Raw genomic sequence first — 19,398 nt, forward strand, 5'->3', positions numbered from 1 at the left:
CTAGGGATCTTTGTTCAAGCCTTTGTGGCTCAAACCGGTCCTATCTGATAATCTTGTCGAGCATCTCTCAAGTCCATGGCATAACAACATTATCAAAACCGTCTTCAATTCTTGCTTCTTAGGAACATTTGATTTAGCGAAATTCGATATACTTCTCGACAAGTGTACTAGTTACCGTTAATTATTTATATGTACAAGAAATCTAACCAACCACCTTTTCTTTAGAAATGTATAAAATTTAGATATTCTGCTACCCATTTCGATAATGAAATACAAACAAAATAAGTCGAAAAATGGATGGTAAAACCTACCTGTAAGAAACTGGAGTCGGCTCACTTGTTCGATTTCTTTCTGGACAAGAACATGAAGACCTTTGGCAGCAAAGAAAACCTCTTCTTTTTCTTCTTTGTTTCAGGTGTCACAATACTACTATCTCCAACATTGTTGCTTCCTTCTTCACCAAATGCAAATGATCTTGCTGAATGCAAAGCCGATTTCGACTTGCCTAAGTCATGATTCTCCTTGTCCCCACCCTCTGGACTAGACATGGGGCTTCTCTTCCCGTTCTCTGAACTCCATTTTCGCAATTCGTGATCCGTGTTAACCTTCTTATCTCTAGCCTTCTCTACTTTGTCCATTGCTTCCTTTAGCTTTTCCCTTTGAAAAGCTGTTTCTCTATTCACTTCCTCTATCTTTTCCAAGACTCTTGATTCCTCTTCCTTAGCCACCTCGATCTGAGAGACGATCTCTGCTAACTTTCTATTGGCTGCTTCCTCTACCTCATGTGCCTGCTTGCTTAGCTCATAATATTCCTCCACGGATATTATTATACTTCTTGGTGTACTAATGTCTTCAACCTTTGTAGCATATTCAGTCTCTTGCAATGCTTTTATCGCAGCTAAGGCCAACTTCTCAGAAGCTTTTGCCGCTTCCATTTCCCTTTTCGCCTCAACTAACTGACTTTCTATTGCAGAGACTCCTGCCCTCGCTTCTTCCGACTCTCCCTTCGCCTTTCTCAGTTCCTCTTGAGCAGCTAAGGCTAGTGACGTTGCCTCTTCTGCTTCTTTGTTAGCTTCTTGTAACTTCTTGGCTATTTCTGAACATCTCTCCTCTCTTACTTCTTTGCTGTTTCTATGAACTGAAAGAGCTTCTCTTTGTTTGGTTTCAGAGAGATCTTTCATCTCTCTTTCAAGTTCAGACTGCAATGATCCGACGATTATCTTCAGTGTTTTCACCTCGGAGATTGCTTTCCCAATATTGGACTTAACTTGTTCAAGCTCTTTCCTTGCGGAATCAACCGCTGCTTGTATGTCACTGTTGTTTCTCTTTCCGATCATCATGTTGTCATCTTTGTAAGATGTTATCTCGGCCCTCAAATCTTGCTGAAGTACAGAAGCAGTCTCTATTTTGATTCTCACATCATCTGACGCATGCATCTCTTGTCTAAACCTCTCGATCTCCTCTTCCACCATTTTCAGTTCTTTCTCCCGGTTGTAAACGTCCTGGTCCCGAGCCATGGCTGCTTCTAATTTCTTTTCTTCAGCTTCGAGGTGAGCTGCACGCGCTGACTCCAACAACTCCTTGGTGGCAATCACCTCTATTGTCAAACCTGTCATCTGTTTCTCCACATCTTTAGCTGCCAAAACAGAGTCCTCTGCTTTTTTCGTTGCCATTTCTTTTTCTTTCAGCAGAGATTCGTACTCATTAGAGACCATTTCTATCTCTTCTCTTACAACTCCTAGCTCAGAAACAGCTGACACATGCCTCGCTTTAGCCACCTCAAGCTGCGTTTTGACTGCAATACTAGACTCATCAGCTATCCCTTGCTCCATCTCCTCCACTCTCAGCTTCGCGAGATCAGAGTCTTGTTTAGCTTGTTGTTCCTCTTTCTCAGCCTTTTCTAGCTCCAGTTTTAGCTCTTCGACGACGCTCTTTGTCCTCTCAAGCTCCATCACCACCTGCTGTTTCGCCTCTTCCGCTACAAACGCTTGTTTCTTGTACTCAGGCATATCCTCTTGTATCTTCTCAAGCTCTTGATCCACCGTCTTACGTTTCTGTAGTCATATTCATCCAAGACTTGAGTGTAATGAACAAAAAAAGTAATGAGACCAAACGCTTTCTTTGTTACCTCTATTGTCTGGATTTTATGTGCTTTCCAATCTGTGATTCCTCCAAACTTTGAAACTGCGTCCTTGACGGATTCGAACGGTGCAGCGGTATCGATCAAAGCAGGACTCGTGGGAGACTCGAAACGTGGAGATCCAGATGCTCTCGGAAGCACGAGAGCTCTTGGTGAACCAGGAACTTTAAGACGTGAGAGGGTGAGATCTTGGCTTCCTCTAGGTGAGTCCGGCAAGCTAATCCTTGCATCTTCGATGGTGTCCATTCTAGGGTCTAGCGAAAACGAGTCATGATGGTTTATTATGGTTCTTGGTGCAATATAAACCTTTGGAGACTCTGCTTCAACAGCAAAATGTTGGTCTTCATCTTCTTGATATGTATTCACAGACTCAAGAAATGGGTTATGTTCTGGTAAGAGATTTGGTGTCTCTCCTCCATCTTCCAAGTTTATGAGATCAAGAATGGATGAATCGAATTCGATACTGGTGAAGGGTGTTGAAAAATCGTCATTCAGATCAGGTAGTAAAGAAAAGTCATTGGAGGCTTTATCATCATCCACCATTGTCACGCTAACTGCAGATTCAGTACCAATATTGTCACAATCACAATGATGAATTCAATATATTGAGCCATAAAGATTCGTAAATCTTAGGAATCTTCTGAACAAAGGATATTCGTTAATCAAAATTACCAATGTCGTACCTTATATTTTGAGGAGAGATTAATGAAGCCTAATCTTTAGATTCTGAAGATCATTGTCACACCAAGGTACGATTTTCAGGAAATGAAAAGGAACATTCAGAAAATAGTTTTAGGGAAAGAGACAGAAGAGATGATCATCATCAGACAAAGATTTCAAAATAGCAAAAGAAAAAAAAAAGCACTAAGGCGTGGAAGGCACGCCTCACATTATCATCTTCTCTTTGTTTTGACTATTATTTTTTTGTAAAAATATTTTCCGTTAATTTTAGTTTCTTTTTTCTGTCGAAATTTGTATGTACATACTGTTAAACCAAAATATGTTCTTACCTAAATCGAATGTTGAATTATGGAAATATATGTTGTTTTTGTCAACTAGATATTTTGAAGTGATTATGGCTGAATTGGGACTTTGCCAGTTACCATATTTTCAGTCAAACTAATAAATAGTATCGGTAAAAACAAAAGATAAAAAGTTTTTTAAAAAGACAAAAAGTCTAAAATGCAAACACAAGACAAATTGACTTTTGTTTTTTACTAAAGAAAAAATTAAACTTTGCCATTATCTGGCCTGTGATGTTTGAGATTGTCCCAAAAAAAAAAAAAAAAAAAAAACTTTGCCATTATCTATCGTCATATCGTTTACCATCTTGAAAATACTGTTTGAATCATATTGAAGGACATAGGTTTGCAACGATACAATTAGATCACTTAAAGAATACGAAAAAACCAATCACATCACAAAAGTGGTCCACAATATTGACGAATATACCTTGTTAGTTTTCACAGAGACATATATTGATACAGCCCCAGAAGGCCGGAGGTTTAATGGTTGATGGTGATGGACGACCACGATGGTCGAGAGGTGATGATCGGTGGTCGATGGTCGAGCTACACCTCTTTAACCCCAAACTAACCCGAAAACAAAAGGAAATAAATGAGCTGAAGAAGGATATTAATAAACAGAAAAATAAAAAGACAAAAAATGGACGTTATAGAATGATGGATGCAATGGAGCTAAACTTGAAGTTGTATAATGCTCTGAAGCTTTGGCCGATGGATAGGTGATTGACTCGCTTAATCGGTGGATTGATTGACTCGCTTAATCTGTGAATCAGGAATGCTTAAATCACACAAACAGGTTGTAGTTCACAAATCAATAGAACTGAAGCGCATCTCACACTTGAATTTTAATGACAATTGATTTAATTAAAATATTGAATCCTTAGAAAAAAATAGAAACGAACTTGTATTAACTTTTTGTGACTGAAAAGGTGATTTACAAAGGTAGAAATGACTTTGTTTTATAGGCTTGACTCTGGACAATGTGATTTGCTTGGTGGTCTGGACATATTCCATCCATACAACAGCTTCAAGTGGTAGAAGCTTACTTATCCTCTTAAACCGTCCAGGTTCAAACTTCCTTTGTAAGGCCAAGCAAATCACCTTCAACGGCCATATTCCATCCTAGATGATTTTGCTCGAAGCCCATTCATTGTCAGACTTGATTGGACTGAAATATTGAAGATACAATCCATCAAGTATTGTAGTAATGCTCTGTCTTAAAAAATTCATATCTTCATAGTCCGTGAATATTTTCAGGTGATTCTAATTTCCAATGATGCTCTGATGAGTTGGTTGTCTTTGAAAAATATTCAAGGAAAATCCTCTTGGTTGGTCAGATATGCTCCTTGAATAAGCATGAGTCATTGATAGCTCAGATTGTCGGTGTGGGCAGATTAGTGAGGCTCTCGTCGATAGCTCATATCATATATTGACGGAATGAAAAAGTCTTACAAATATTTTTCTAACTTCATTCTATTTTAACCTAAACTTTGTTTGAAAACATAATATTTATTTAATGTATTCTTATTTTTATTTTATTACTTCAAAAATGAAGTAACTATGTTTGTATTTATGTTTTATTTATCACTCTATTTTTCATTTTAAAAATAATAAAATTAATTTGAATTTAATTTAAAGGTAAAATTAGAATGATACATTATATATAAGTAATGAAAAAAATCTTGATTTTCAGAATCATTGTTATGTTTGTTGGTGTTTTACTTCTTTTTATTTGATAATTCATTTTTACATTTGCAAATATTTACATTATGACCTCTTCAGTCATATAATTTGTGGAAATTGATTCATTTTATTTGGGATTTACCAATAATTACGTTATAATTTTGTATATCATATACTATGAAGTGTGGAATTTAACAGTGGCATATATATATATATATACTAGGGGCGGTCCGCGCTTCGCGCGGGATGTCGTCTTTCTTCTTATGTGGGATGACTATTTATTTGAGGTAAGGTATGAGAAATTTGTCTTTGTTCTTTAGCTATATAAAGTCGTCTTGGCTGTTGTAGGACAATTTAGCTATATAAAGTCGTCTTGGTTGGAGTGTTACAATTACAGAAAGATTCATTCTAAAGATCAATATCTAAAGACTCTATGTTTATTCTTTTAACCTTGAAGCATTCAAACCCTTTTGAACATGTTAAGGTCTGTTTACAACATTGAAAATATTGACCATGCACTTTGATTCTAAAAATTCGTGAAAGGAAAGTTGTGTTAGCATTAAATGTAATAAAAACATCAAACAATTTATAGAGAGAGGTCACTCAATCATTCAGCATGCGAAACAATATGTTCTTTAGTTACAATAGCTATAAGAACCTTCCCATGGAAATCAAAATAGTTTGAAGATTTATCCTGTCTTTTCTAAGCAACCTTGACACATTGTTATATTGACTCATCATGAAAACCACAAACACACAAAAAGGTAAGTGAATTCAATCAAAATCACACCAAGTGTTTGGCCTTGAGCCTTAGTCTTTATGTGTCTCATGTCATGCGTTTGTTGTAACGGTCTTCGATATACTTCTTAGGTGCAGCAAGTTTCTCCATTTTTTAGCTCGAAATCAACTCTTCATCCTCCACTGCCTCCGAGATGGCGTCATATTCTCTACCATCTGCTCCTCGTAATCCTTTTCACAATTTTCCTTCTTTTTATCTCCCAAGAACAAAAAAAAAGTTTCCTTTTATCCTCCATTAGATTTATTTTGTCGCCGCTGATCCGTCAACGTTCCGCTGAGATGTCATCTCCACTTTCTTAGTATTTCCTTTTCAAAGGTGGTTTAAATTTGCTGATGAATTTGTAATTTCGGACTTACTCATGGTATTTATTTTAGGTCAAACTTTAAACTTTATAATTTTTATGTTTGTTATTATTTATTAGATTTTATGATTTAATTAAAATAATATTATTATCACATCACCATTGCAAATTTCACACATATTCAGTGACCATTTCATTATGTTTTGTTTTATTTATCACATCACAATTCAATTCAACCAATAATATCATTTAGTGTTAATTGGTCAACAAGCAGAGCCGGTTATGAAGTTTCGGGGGCCATTTTTGAAAATAAAACTAAAAATATTTTCAATATTTTTTTTTTATTTTAGAAAAACTTAGATTGAATCATATACTCTATTTTTGATCAAAAAGTACATATTATATTTAAAGAAAAAATATATTAATTTAATAACTTTATATATATATTTTTTTATTCATTTTTAAATCATAATACACAAAACCTGTTATTGTCATTTAAATTTATGTATAATAAAATGTTGCTTTTTTATATTCAATGTATATATATATATATATCTATATATATAAAGTTGGCTTTTTCTCTTCTTATGACATGTGGAAGGGGGGTTTGTTGACATGTGTCCTCATATTTTTTTTTGTATTTTAAATCCTTTTACTTTTAAATTATTGCAATTTGTTCCATCAATCTCTAATTATGTACTATCTAATCCTTCTCACACTTATTAGTCCATAAAATTTAAGAAATAAATAAAATAATATAAATATATTTTAAATATTTAATTTATTTACAATTAAAAATAGCATAAACTTTCACCATTTTATTATTTTTACTAATTTTTATTATTCCATTTACAAATTATATATTTATTTCACTATCAATATCATAAGATAATCAAACTAATAATAAGAAACTAGAGCACCAACGCAAATAACCAAGAAAGCGGGTTAGAAGGAGAATAATAATCGAAAGGCCAAAGCCACCAAGAATCAGAAACATATATATATGCTTAAAGCACCAGAATCACAATTAGTAGCTGAAAGGTAAGAAACACCTCACAAACTAAACAAGAATATACAACACGGCCATGCAAGTGAAAAACCACAAAGCTTTGTTATAGAATGGACCAAAGCTCCAAGAGACTAATTCCGCACACCTATACCAAAGGAAACATGGAAAGAAAAGAAATAACTTGAGGGAGGGAGAATGGAAGACAACCACCACGAAATTAGAGACTAAACTTGAGACCAGAAATAACCTTCCAAGCCCATATAACATGCACGGACGAAAACATTATCCAAACCTCGAGTGGCAAACATGGTGAAAGGGAGAACCACTAGAGATGCGATGAAAGCTGCAAAGAGATGCGAGAATAGAGAGGGAAAGGGAGACGAAACGAAATTAGAAAACTATGAAACCGTCCTCGAGCTATGAAAGAGAGCATAGAAGTCAGAACACCAAAAATTAGATCTTGAAAATCAAGACGAGCAGTGACTATTGACGGTAAGCCAACATTGAGGAATACAACATCAAAAACGACTAAACTCTGACCCAACCAAGAAGATGCATTTCCTAACATTAGCTGAAATCTAAGGAAGAAGATGAGCAGTCAATAACCTACAATGCCGTGAGAATCAACCGAAAAACTGAAAACTCATAAACCCGATCTACAACAAATACCATATAATCTCACATGTGAAGATGACAAGGAAAGACAAGAGAAAGATGTAAGTCTTTTTCCGGTGATGGTGAGAAGCACCGCACACCAGAAAGGTAAGGAAATACATAGGCGGTGATGGCTCAAGGTCAAAATATAGGAAGAGGGCAAAAAACATCTTAAAAGTTATAATTTTTAAAAATATGAAAAAAATATAATACAATTTTGACACTGAAACCGTTAATCTTAGAATCAACAAAGTTATTGAAATTCAATATTCTTTTACGTTAGATGCTCATTTCACTACTAACAAGTACTATACACACAACAACACATTATTCAGAAAAAACAAACACAAAATATATTAACCTATCATCTATTACTACATAACACACTAAAAACACCAAATAATGATCTTAACAAATAAAAACGACAACATAATTACATTATCCAAAAAATCATGTTCTAGCAATAATAAAAACAATATTCCGCGCGAAGCGCGGACACCCCCTAGTATGTATATAAATAAACTATTTTTGTAAAATGAGGACCCCACAAGATGGGGGCCCATTTAAATGTTTCTTTGTTTTTAGATGTTGTTATCTTGTGTAACTTGTTGAGGTGCGAAGTGTAGATTATTTTATTTTTATTAGTTGGTTGTTGGGATTGATTAGTGAATGTTTGTTTTGTGTTGTGATTTGTGGTCAGAGTTAGTGGATGAAGCATTTGGTATGTTCATTAGGTTGGAAGCTACTTGTGCATCACGTTTTGTTATGACTTTTTTCTACGAAGCATGTTTTTTTTTTGTCACGAAACTGATTATATTAATCTAAATGTTAAACGAGCTAAGACGATTACATCCGGAGGAAAACTCAATGGGAAGACGAAAACAGAAGGAAACTACAACAAAGAAAACGATAGATGTGTTCAAGGAGTAAAATGACCCGTAGAGACACTTCACTTGAATCCATGAAACTGTTCTTGGAGAGAACAAATTATAGTCGGAATGATCGACGTTGAAATACCCACGAAGGTTTTGGGAGCAGTTGCATACCGCCACTGAAAATAACCAGCTCTTGCTTGAAAGCAAATTCAAGATCAAAGGAGCATAAGGTAGGAGACCTCGAGACCAAGATGCATACTTGAGACAGTTATGAGATGTTGAGGCTCGCTTGCAGGCTTGATCGGAGAGAAGGTAATAATACTCCATTAAGGTGGCTTGGTCAAGGAGCGTTGAGCCATAAACTCCGGTTCTAGAGTACTCTTTTAGGAGACTCATCGTGACAGTTTTGGGCTCAGTGGAAATGATGACTGGCATTGCTTTCCTTAAACAATCAATGACCATACATTGTAGGCGCAAGAATGGAGCATCCGGTGATCGTCCGACAATGCTCTCCAAAAAGACTAGGTGAATCTCATAAGTTTGGAAGAGCATGTTGTTCAGTGAGAAGGGCGCTGAGACGATTGGGACAAATATCTTCTCTGACTCCATATATGGAGTTGACACTAACGAGCACGGTATGGATGTCAAAGCCATCTCTCCACGTCCGGTGTGGCTCAACGTTGTTGTAGGCCAGGACACATAGAAGTTGATGAACCGTAGAAGCTGGGGCAATGAGGTGAAAGTATGGAGGAGTAGCAGATACCGAACACACGGTTTGGCAGTGAATACAGATTTATTTTGTCGGAGTGAGAGCTGAACCTTGTCTAAACCAGTCACCACCAATACATTCACTAACAACAGCCTGTCCTCAAAGTTTTGGTTTGTGCTGTACTGGAGAGAGACTAGTATGGCGACGATTCTTTCCTCAACCAAGATCTTCGCAGTCCCTAACAAATCTTGCAGAGAAATCAGAGCCCTTAAGGCTGGGTTTGACACGTACCATTCAATTAGGATGTTCTTCGCCGGACTGGTGTGGAAGGGAAAGCCTTCTTTGACCATAGATCTGAGACTACTCTTCAAAGACCTCACAAAGTCTTCTGTGACCATAGATCTGGGATTACTCTTCAAAGACCTCACTGAGAACAAGTTCACTCGAGAGAGAAAACTCAGTACTACAAAAGGAGAAGGATCGAGCAGGAGTATGACAGAATCAGTTTGTTCGTCGGAGCCGGCGACTGAGTAACGCAGAGCTTCACGAGAAGAACACGGTGAGGGGTGGAGCGGAGAAACAGGTGGTGTAAGAACAGAGACGGGGCGAGGGGGCTCCATCGTAGTTGGACCAGAGTCGACGAGCAGAGCAGAGGAAAAACGGACCAGCGAAACAGCAGATGAGCAAGGACGGGATGAAGAGTCCCGACGCCGGCGAGCTCGAGCTCCTCCGGCGTCGGAGAGGATTGAAAGCAGATCGGCCTCGGGAATTGTGGCTGGGAGAAACGGCGCTAGGGCGAACGGCAACCGGAAAAAAAAACCATTTTAGTAGTATATGATACAAGTTTCTACGAAGCATGTTTATAGCTGTTATAGTGGAGTTTTACACATGACTTGCTAAAGCGTCGACATATTGTGTATTAGGATAAGGGACGTATGTGAGGAATAATTATTTATTAATCTGAGAAATGTAACATTTGCTGTAAAAAGCCTTAAACAGAAAACCATAAAAAACAAAGAATATGCTAAACAACATGTAGACCACACAATGAAAAACTTTCTTCGTATGATACTACCTGTAAATACTGATGGTATATTGCAAAGGGAGCAAAATAGGAGAGCAGTGTCAATACATATTTAGCTAAGGTCCATGGGTCTTCGGCTTGAGCTAGGGTTCTTAGGCATTGACGTTGAGTAATGCATGGATTTTTCCCTTTCTGATTCTCCTCCATTAATGGTCCATTCTCAGCTGTTGTGATCCACCTGAGACAGGTTCAATAGGTGGAAGAGCAGGCTCGACAGCACTTCCGTCAAGCATTTCAGCAGCATCTCCCTCAGCTGTTTTCTCAGGGGATCCAATTATAAACCCATCAGTAGGGTTAATTTTCACCGCGTCAGCTCCAAGCATGTCATCAAGAGCATATTATCATCTCCCAGCACACTAAAAAAATATAAGAGGGGAGATGTAAATGACTTACAAAGCAGGGGATGAGTTCCAGTACGCTCTGTGGCTATGAAATTAGTACGTATGCTTTAAGCTCTTTAGACTTTCAAATTTCTGGATACCCCCATATTTGGTTGCAGAACAAATTGAGCCCTCCTTATTAACGCACTTCCTGTTGAATATAAATGGTCAAAGGCAAGGAACGTTAGTATGATAATTGGCTACTTGTAAAATCTTGAGACAAATACTTACTTTTCAAGGAAGTTTTGGCTAGCTACGCAGTCTTTTTTTTTTTTTTTTTTTATAATTCTGGTATATGGGCAGTCACATTCCCAACTATCCCCGTAGGGGGTCCAGCGCCCCAACGGAAGGGATGTTAAATCCGCTGTGGCTGGGGCTCGAAGTCGTGATGGCGGGCACCTCAGCCGAGGTTCCTTTACCACCGGACCACGAGGCCCGATTGCTAGGCAGTCTTTGTTGATATAAAAATGTGTCCAAGATGTAGTAGCATTAGGAAAAGACGACCTCGAAGCAAAATAAACCCAAAGTACGGCGTGAATTACAATCATATATATATTGCATATCAATCAATGTGTATATTTGTCACCAATCTCTCTCATCTCTCACAGTCCTCGTGAGCAATAGAATCATCAAAATATAATAAAGCTAATAAACTTATAATAGAAATAGGAAATCGAATCTATTAAGCATTCCTACACAGACAAAACAAAGAAACGATAATATCAAAAGATCAAAAACGAATGTGGAAGACTAACTGAGGATGAAACAATTATTTCATTGCTGCTTACGGCAGGAACCCTGATAACTCTTTTCATTCTAGATTTCTTGTTTTTTCAAATTACCATTTATGAAACAATATGATTGTTTAAGTCTTTAAGATTTAGATTTAATAATAAAGATTAGTTTGGGATATTAAGATATTAACCTTTTCTTTGCACGAAGATGAGTACACCTATTGGATCGATATAATACTTCTCTTTCACTAAAACTGATATTAAAACAGAGGCTTACCCCTCGAACCGAGACCTGAGACGAAGCGTTAGTGATCACGAATCCTGATGATATCTGGTTGCTCTTGGTGTAACATTTATGAGAAGACATGAACGACATGAACGACTTCGCATAGGAGACAGGTGGTGACGGTGCGAAGTTTATCGTTGACGACTGGTTGTGGCTCTTCCATTAGCTGTAGAAGACAAACCGTTTTTTTGTTGTCTGACTGTAGTTGCGTGATTAAGGAGTACGCCGATGGACTGGTGCCGGGAAATAAATTCTAGATGCAGATCAACCGCACTACTCTGTTTATGTCTCTTTAACACAACGGATATGAATGTTCCTTCTATTCCTATCTTCTCTGTTTCCAATCTCTTACTCCACCTCGAGTTTTTGTCGTCTCGCGAGCTCGTTGTCTAGTTTAAGATCTGCCGAAAAGAGATATCACTTTGGAGAGTGACGCCATTATCTAAGCCTGGTTTTCCTCCGTCGGTTGACTTTTTTATACCGATCAGCTTAGAAAATCCTCAACGCCGTGAATCCCAACAGACGCCGGACCTCCACAGTGGATGAACAACGTCCGGACTTCAGATCAGAAAAAATGGTAGATGAGTTACCCATTATACTAAGACCAAAGTTTCTATTGTAATAGGATTCGTGAGGATGATGTTTATGGGAAGAAGACATATACGTTTTTATAGGTGAAGTTTCACCGCCTGAGAGAGAGATAAGAAGTGTTGAATGAGAGATCGTGGCTAGTGTGGATCCAAGGAATAAAAACATTGTTAATGGCGACGAATCAGCTAATCCTGTAATGTAACAGATGAATCAGAAACGAAACGTCATGAAGAAGACCGACATAGAGACTCCACACGTATATTTGATTTCAAGGAGTTTTCAGAATGAAAGGACTTAATCAAACCAAAACAACCGAATCGTCAATCTCTCTAATGGCTGATTTAGAAGATTGTGGTGGAACCTTGAACCACGTCTCTAATGGCGGATATGGATGACTATGGTGTAACCCTAACTCACGAAACGATGCCGATCATGAACATTAGTGATTAACAAATTGGGCCGGCTTTCTAGAAAGACAATATGAGGCACAGACTTAAAAGAGAAAAAGACAAAAATAGCACTAAATCGAGTTTTTGTTCCCAAACTAGCATTCAAGTTCAAAAGTCACAAAAAAATATAGCACTTAATGTTTTATCAAAAGTCACAAACTTAGGGTTTAGAGTTAAAGGTTGGGGTTTAGGATTTAGGGTTTAGGGTTTAGGGTTTAGAGTTTAGGGTTTAGGGTTTAAATTTTAGGGTTTAGGGTTTTGGGTTTAGGGTTTAGAGTTTAGGGTTTAGGGTTTAGGGTTTAGGGTTTAGGGTTTAGAGTTTAGGGTTTAGAGTTGAGAAATGAGGTTTTGGGGATTAGATTTCAAATTTTGAAAAATAAAAAAATTCAAATTTTCAAAGGATAAACGTAGAAATGTGCTATTTTGGTCATTTTAGTTTTTGAGTGCTATTTTTGTGATATAAACTTAGAAAAGTGCTATTTTGGAGATTTGCCCAACTTAAAACACCGAAACACATAAAAAGCGCCGTTTAAATTAAACAGACACGTGTCGTCACCACAGAGCATGAGCTTATGACGTGGAATCATAGGTAGCATACCTCAGGAGAGAGCAAACCATACTTTATATAAATATATATAGATAGATATAGGGCAAATCTCCAAAATAGCACATTTCTAAGTTTATATCACAAAAATAGCACTCAAAAACTAAAATGACCAAAATAGCACCTTTCTAAGTTTATCCTCTGAAAGTTTTAATTTTTTTATTTTTCAAAATTTGAAATCTTATCCCCAAAACCTCATTTCTCAACTCTAAACCCTAAACCCTAAACCCTAAATCCTAAACCCCACTCTTTAACTATAAACCTTAAGTTTGTGACTTTTGATAAAACATTAAGTGTTATTTTTGTGACTTTTGACCTGAAGTGCTAGTTTGGAAACAAAAACTTGATTTAGTGCTATTTTTATATTTTTCTCATAGATATATATGGAATTTAACAGTGGCACATATATATATATATGGAATTTAATTTGTTTCTATTTTTTTGCCGGCTTAATTTGTTTCATTTTCATCAGCTAACACTTACATAGATTATATATATGTTTAAATATCATGTGAATACCTAACACAACAACTAATCTGTTTTTTTTCTTCTAATTCAACGTACATGACTTATATTATTTGCAGTATCTTTCCTATATATTCTTTTGTAATTTGTCACAACAATGAACGTGAATTTACCTAATTTTATAGTAACAAGAACCTTTCCCGGGCTACGCCCGGGTTATTCCGCAAGTTTTAAGTAAATATAAATTAATATACTATTTTATGTGAGTATGTATACATGTATAATATTACTGCATTGCAAAATAAAATAATTTATGATTTTTCAAACTATTTAAAACTAAACCATTGTTTTTAATATCTAAAATATATGTCAAATAGAAATAACCAAAAAAAAAAAATTAAGTCTTAGTTGTAATCCGATTTCTCATCTTTACCTATTTGAGTTGGCACTATATAAAACTGTTTGATTCATAAATTATTTAAATTGTTTCTGGTTTTAGGATCAGTACTGAGTTTCCATTTTTATTTGTGGTTTTATAAATTGTATTTTTTTATCTGTCTGACTTTTCATTATACTCTCTCTGTTTTATATTAATTGTCGTTTTGAAGTTAAAAGTTTGTGTCATTATAAGTATCGTTTTATATTTTCTATGTAGATATTTATTATTTTTAGTTTATTCATGTTCTCTTACTTTATTAATTATCAAATACAAACAAAATAGTATATTAATTAGGGATATAACAGAAAATTTAGTTATTTTTAATATGTGTGAGATAATCTTAAACGTCATTTAACAGATGGAGTATGATTTTAGAAAATCTATATGGATGTAATGCTCAACATCCGACAAATATATTAACTGTGGAAAGAAAATCAGTTGTATGTATGAAATATAGAACTATCATGATAATCATGTTTCATGGGGCGAAACGAATTCCAGATAAAAAAATCAAGATCATAATAATGTTCTACAACATATATTTTTGTATGGTTTTTCCCCAATAGGTTCACTTTTTTGGCTTTTATTGTGCACATCATATAGTATCAACAGAGAGAACTCAAAGACATCTGTTTAAAAAAAAACCTTTTAGTAACTGAATGGAGGGGCATTTGTGACATCACAGGATGGCGAACACTCATGTACTTTTAATTTGTTAATTTAAAATTAGTAGGTGAAATTTTGTGCTTGAATTTGTATTTATTTTGTAAACATATTGATAATTATACTTATACCAGTTTTACTGAATATTTGTATAATTGTTTACGTTTTTCTTCTGTAAACTAAGAATATGACTTTATAGTTTTTGATTCTTTCAGTAAAAAGCTTTTGTTTTTATAAATTAGTTTTACAATATATGAAACCAAAAATAAGTGACACGATTAACACCACAAAGTTGATAATGTAATTTTTATGTTCTTTTCTTCTTATTTGTCGCGTCGTTAATGTACTACCAATGTTTTTTTTGTATTCTACTTTAAAAAAAATCTTAAACGTTTTGAATAATATTTATGAAGTTCTTGAAAATGAATTTGTTAATAATGTTGAACTGAGTATAAATTTGCATGTGTTATTTACGTTATTTATCAAAAAAACAATATCGTACATAGTTAATTGAAAATATTTTTCTGACATTTATATATTTAAGGATTGTTCCTTGTTGTTCAATATATTTGTTCCGGATCAGACATATCCTAAGGGCACAAAATACCTTGGCGGATAAGCTTATACGCGGTGCGAGGAGTTCTCCTTCAGCTTTGCTTTATGTCGATTCAGTCCCACCGGTTTGGCTTGCTAGACCGGTTGGAGTTTCTAGTTAGTTTTTAGTTGATGTTGTCAAAAAAAAAGGCATAGTTGTTAATTTATGATAAATCAAATGTAACTATATAATTAATGTGAGAAATTAGATCACAAATATGTAGATTTTGGTTATAACATTAAATTTGGAAGTGTAGAACTACATATTACCTTAGAAAGTTAATACAATATTTTAAGAAAAAAAAAGAAGAAGTTAATACTCTCTATGTTTTATATTAAGTGTCATTTTAACATTTTTTTATTACAAAAAAATGTCATTTTAGAATTTCAATACAACTTTCAGTTTAATATTAATTACAAATGCATTGGTTTTATAAATAATTTATTTGTCTAAAATACTATTGGTTGAATAGGTGTAACTAATAAGAAATTAAATGCATTTCAATTATTTTCTTAGTTTATATGAAAAATGTCAATTACATTCTTTATGAAACGGATGGAGTACAAAACATACATTAAACTCTGACGTTTTGGTTGATAAATCATTGTTTATCTTTTTGTGTATTTTATCTCTCAGTTAATATAAAATGTGATATATTCAAATATTTTTATAGATTACTAAAATCATTTTCAATATATTTTCATAGATTTCTAGATTATTTGATCTCCATCATTTTGTGCTTTTTTTATGCGTACACATTGTTGAAAAAATGTTTTGTTATTTGTATGTTACTTATTAAAATTGTTTTTTACTAAACACATATTTATCTAGATATAAGATAATTTTATTTGTTTGTATTGATTGATATTTAGATTTAGAAAAGAAATCTAAGATATTAATTTGACATAATTGCTTTAATCTTTTATTAATATACATAACATATTATTTTTATGATTTTATTGGTTAGTTTTTGCCTATGTGGCATATACCAGAGAAACTAAATCAACTCCTAGTATATATAAGATTTTATCTTCACTACCCATTGGTTTTATTATTTTATTTATTTTTAATAATATTACTTTGATACTTTTATTATTATTTCCTTGCTTATTTCACGTAGTTTTAATATTTTAATTTGAATAGTCTTTTTATAAAAATGAATAACAGTTTATTATTAAAATAAATATATGTATTATTTTAATTGATTGAAATTGTCCACTTAATTATTTCATTTTATAGAATTTATGTATAAATATATATGTCTTATTTTTTTTAATTTAGATATATTTTGTTATGCTAATCTTTATTATTTCACTTTTTGTTTTGTTTTCTACTCAATTGTTTTTAGTATTCTAATCAGATGACCTGATCTATTTTTTATTTCTAAGGATTGAATTTTTGGGAATTTTTAGAATTACAAAATCATGTTTTATAATAAAATTAGTGGGTTTTTTTTTGTGAGAGTAGGAAAAATAATATTTGAAAATGGAAAGAAAAGGAAAGATCGTAGGTAAAGCCTAGGAGTTATCATTATAAAACTTTAACAATTCTAAGTCAAAATAAGTTACACAGATTAAATATATACCGTACGACACTGCCAACAAATTAGAAGTAGATGAAAGTTGACCGTTTTCATATTTAAAGAATCAATAAATCCAAGTATTAATGATATTAAATTAAGATACCTGACGGGTCACCGGTAAAATAGTAGTGTCGAGCTCTTCAATGATCACTAATATTCTGACTGAAACTGAATCAACATGAAGTAGTGCAGCTTCCTGATCTGAGTTAATGAGCTAATGTACATTCCATTCTTTTGATATGGACCTGCAGACACCTTGTTCTACAAAACCTGTCCAAACTCTGAAAGCAGCCGACTCTTCGCTCTGCTAGTTAGCAAGGATCTTGCTTCTTTTTCCATTGATGGCAAAATAAAATTATGAAGTGCATCATCCTGTATTGCTCATTCCAGAGTTGAGCATACTTACTGTACCAACACTTGGATAGTGTTCACTGAGTTCACTAATTAGCCTATTCATGCAATTTTCAGGCAGATTGAAAGTGACTTGAAGACGTTTCTTCTCTTCTGCTTTCTGGATGAGAAGCCATTTCACACACTCAAGCTTTCTAAATGGCTTTTCACGTTACCACTAAACTCCAAAAACTGATGGAAAAAGTCTATTACTCCATCACCATGTTGAACTTGTTGAAACTACTGCATTCTCCATATAAATGCAACATACCTATTTTTTGACTGATTGCTCGCAATTTATCTCAACTGCAGCCTGACAAAGAAAAATAAGAAGTATCTCAGCCTTGATGCGAGGACAGTTCTTGTAGTACTAAATCCAGCTTAACAGTCTATAATATGAATTTGTTTGCAGAGTCATACCATATGCCGTGAACCCTGAAGAACAGCTTAAGGATTTTCCAACATTGCACACACAAAGTTCAATGCCTTCTCCTCTGGTGCCTCCTTTGCATCTTCAAGCTCATCAACCTTCAACTCAAGCAGCATTAGAATTGTCATCCATACAAAATACATACCAAAAGTATAAAAGCACACTGACCAGATTTTTAGGGACAATGCAACGCCCAATTGCTCAGCATTATACCCAAATTTTGTTTGCAACCTCCCTTAGCCCCGCTTAGCTGCATATGCTGTATTGTGATTTTCTCTAAGGCCTCTTGAACTGCCCTTCATAAATACATCCTACACCGGCAGGAGAATGCAAGTTGAACTTGGGATCCACATCATCAACTTTTCTTTATATTTCTGCCACTTTAAGAGACTTAATGAATTATGCAAAGAAGATATTGAATTAGGTTACGCTTAGGAACTGGTGTACAGCTCACTACCAGTTTTTTTTGCTGAAATACTCCTCTAAGCGCCATTTGGTGAAAAGAAACCTATGCTACAACTTGCAGCTAATGCATGAAAACATTCAGATTAAAAAAAAGAATTAACCAAGCATAAAAATATCTTTGTATCATGGGAACTCCAATATAGATGGAAAAAGACAAAACTTGTTCATAGACTCCTAACTAAAGCAAGATTTTTTTTATGTAATATGATTCTTACTGGTTCATAGTTACAGCTATTTATAATAATTGGTAATAAAAAATCTCGAACCTTTTGGGACGAAACCGATTCCAAGACATCATATTATCTTCGAAGATGCTGAAAACAATTAAAAGAGGAACCATGATTTGTAAACTATATAGCCCAAAGGTGCATCTTTGAAGAATTGATCTAGAACCAAATTTTCGAAACAAAAACCCAGAAGGTTATCTCTAAATTCTAAAATAATCTATACCTTTACATTTCAAGAAATTGCGTTTGGTAGAGGGCGGATATGGTGGGATGAAGAAGTGTTAGAGGAGGAGCCTTCATATCACCACAGCAAGAACTTCAACAGCTCCAAATGTTCTAGAACTACCAACAAACAGAGATTGAGTTTGTGAACGATTTCAAAACCCATCAGCATCTTGATCCAATCAAAAATTGCAAAATATAGAATAAAGGGAAATTTTCCGGTGGCTTTAAAAGATCCCATGGCCAAAGCTTTTATATTCTTTTGTGGGGTTGTAGATTTTAGTTGGATGTAAGATTAGATGAAGAAACTTATATAGGAAGAGAAACAAAGAAGGTGAAACGAAATCACGAAGAAATGAATAGAAAACATAATTGAATGTTTTAAGAGTGGATTGATAATGGCGAATTGCATAACGTTGAAACGACGAAACGGTGAAAGCGAAGGCGAAGAGTCGGAAACGATTTGCGATGAGAGATGGGCTTGAAATGGTCCAATTCAAAGCCCACATGAATGGCCCGATTGTAAGATGTATCGAATGAAGGATGAAATGACATGGCATATTGAAACATTCTGATTGGATGATTTTTTCAGCTGAC

The 19,398-nt window shown here is 34.7% G+C and overlaps 1 protein-coding gene across 3 annotated transcripts; it reads right to left on the minus strand.

Annotated features, from left to right (window-relative positions):
- Positions 1 to 104: 104 nt before the first annotated feature.
- LOC125588945 (protein WEAK CHLOROPLAST MOVEMENT UNDER BLUE LIGHT-like 2) lies at positions 105 to 12,874 on the minus strand. 3 transcript variants are annotated; one of them, XM_048760941.1, is made up of 5 exons: positions 11,671 to 12,874; positions 10,673 to 10,810; positions 2,824 to 10,592; positions 2,129 to 2,694; positions 105 to 2,054 (listed from the first exon to the last, which is right to left on the minus strand). In XM_048760941.1, the coding sequence occupies exons 4-5, from the start codon at positions 2,681 to 2,683 to the stop codon at positions 333 to 335; spliced, it is 2,277 nt and encodes a 758-aa protein (XP_048616898.1). In that variant the 5' UTR covers positions 2,684 to 2,694; positions 2,824 to 10,592; positions 10,673 to 10,810; positions 11,671 to 12,874; the 3' UTR covers positions 105 to 332. The 3 variants fall into 3 exon arrangements, with proteins under 3 accessions (XP_048616898.1, XP_048616896.1, XP_048616897.1); XM_048760939.1 differs by lacking the exon at positions 11,671 to 12,874 and adding an exon at positions 10,891 to 11,661; XM_048760940.1 differs by lacking the exons at positions 10,673 to 10,810; positions 11,671 to 12,874 and having other exon boundaries at positions 2,824 to 10,666.
- Positions 12,875 to 19,398: the final 6,524 nt, after the last annotated feature.

The sequence above is a fragment of the Brassica napus genome, chromosome C6 (genome assembly GCF_020379485.1).
Source record: "Brassica napus cultivar Da-Ae chromosome C6, Da-Ae, whole genome shotgun sequence".
In the NCBI taxonomy this organism is placed as follows: domain Eukaryota; kingdom Viridiplantae; phylum Streptophyta; class Magnoliopsida; order Brassicales; family Brassicaceae; genus Brassica; species Brassica napus.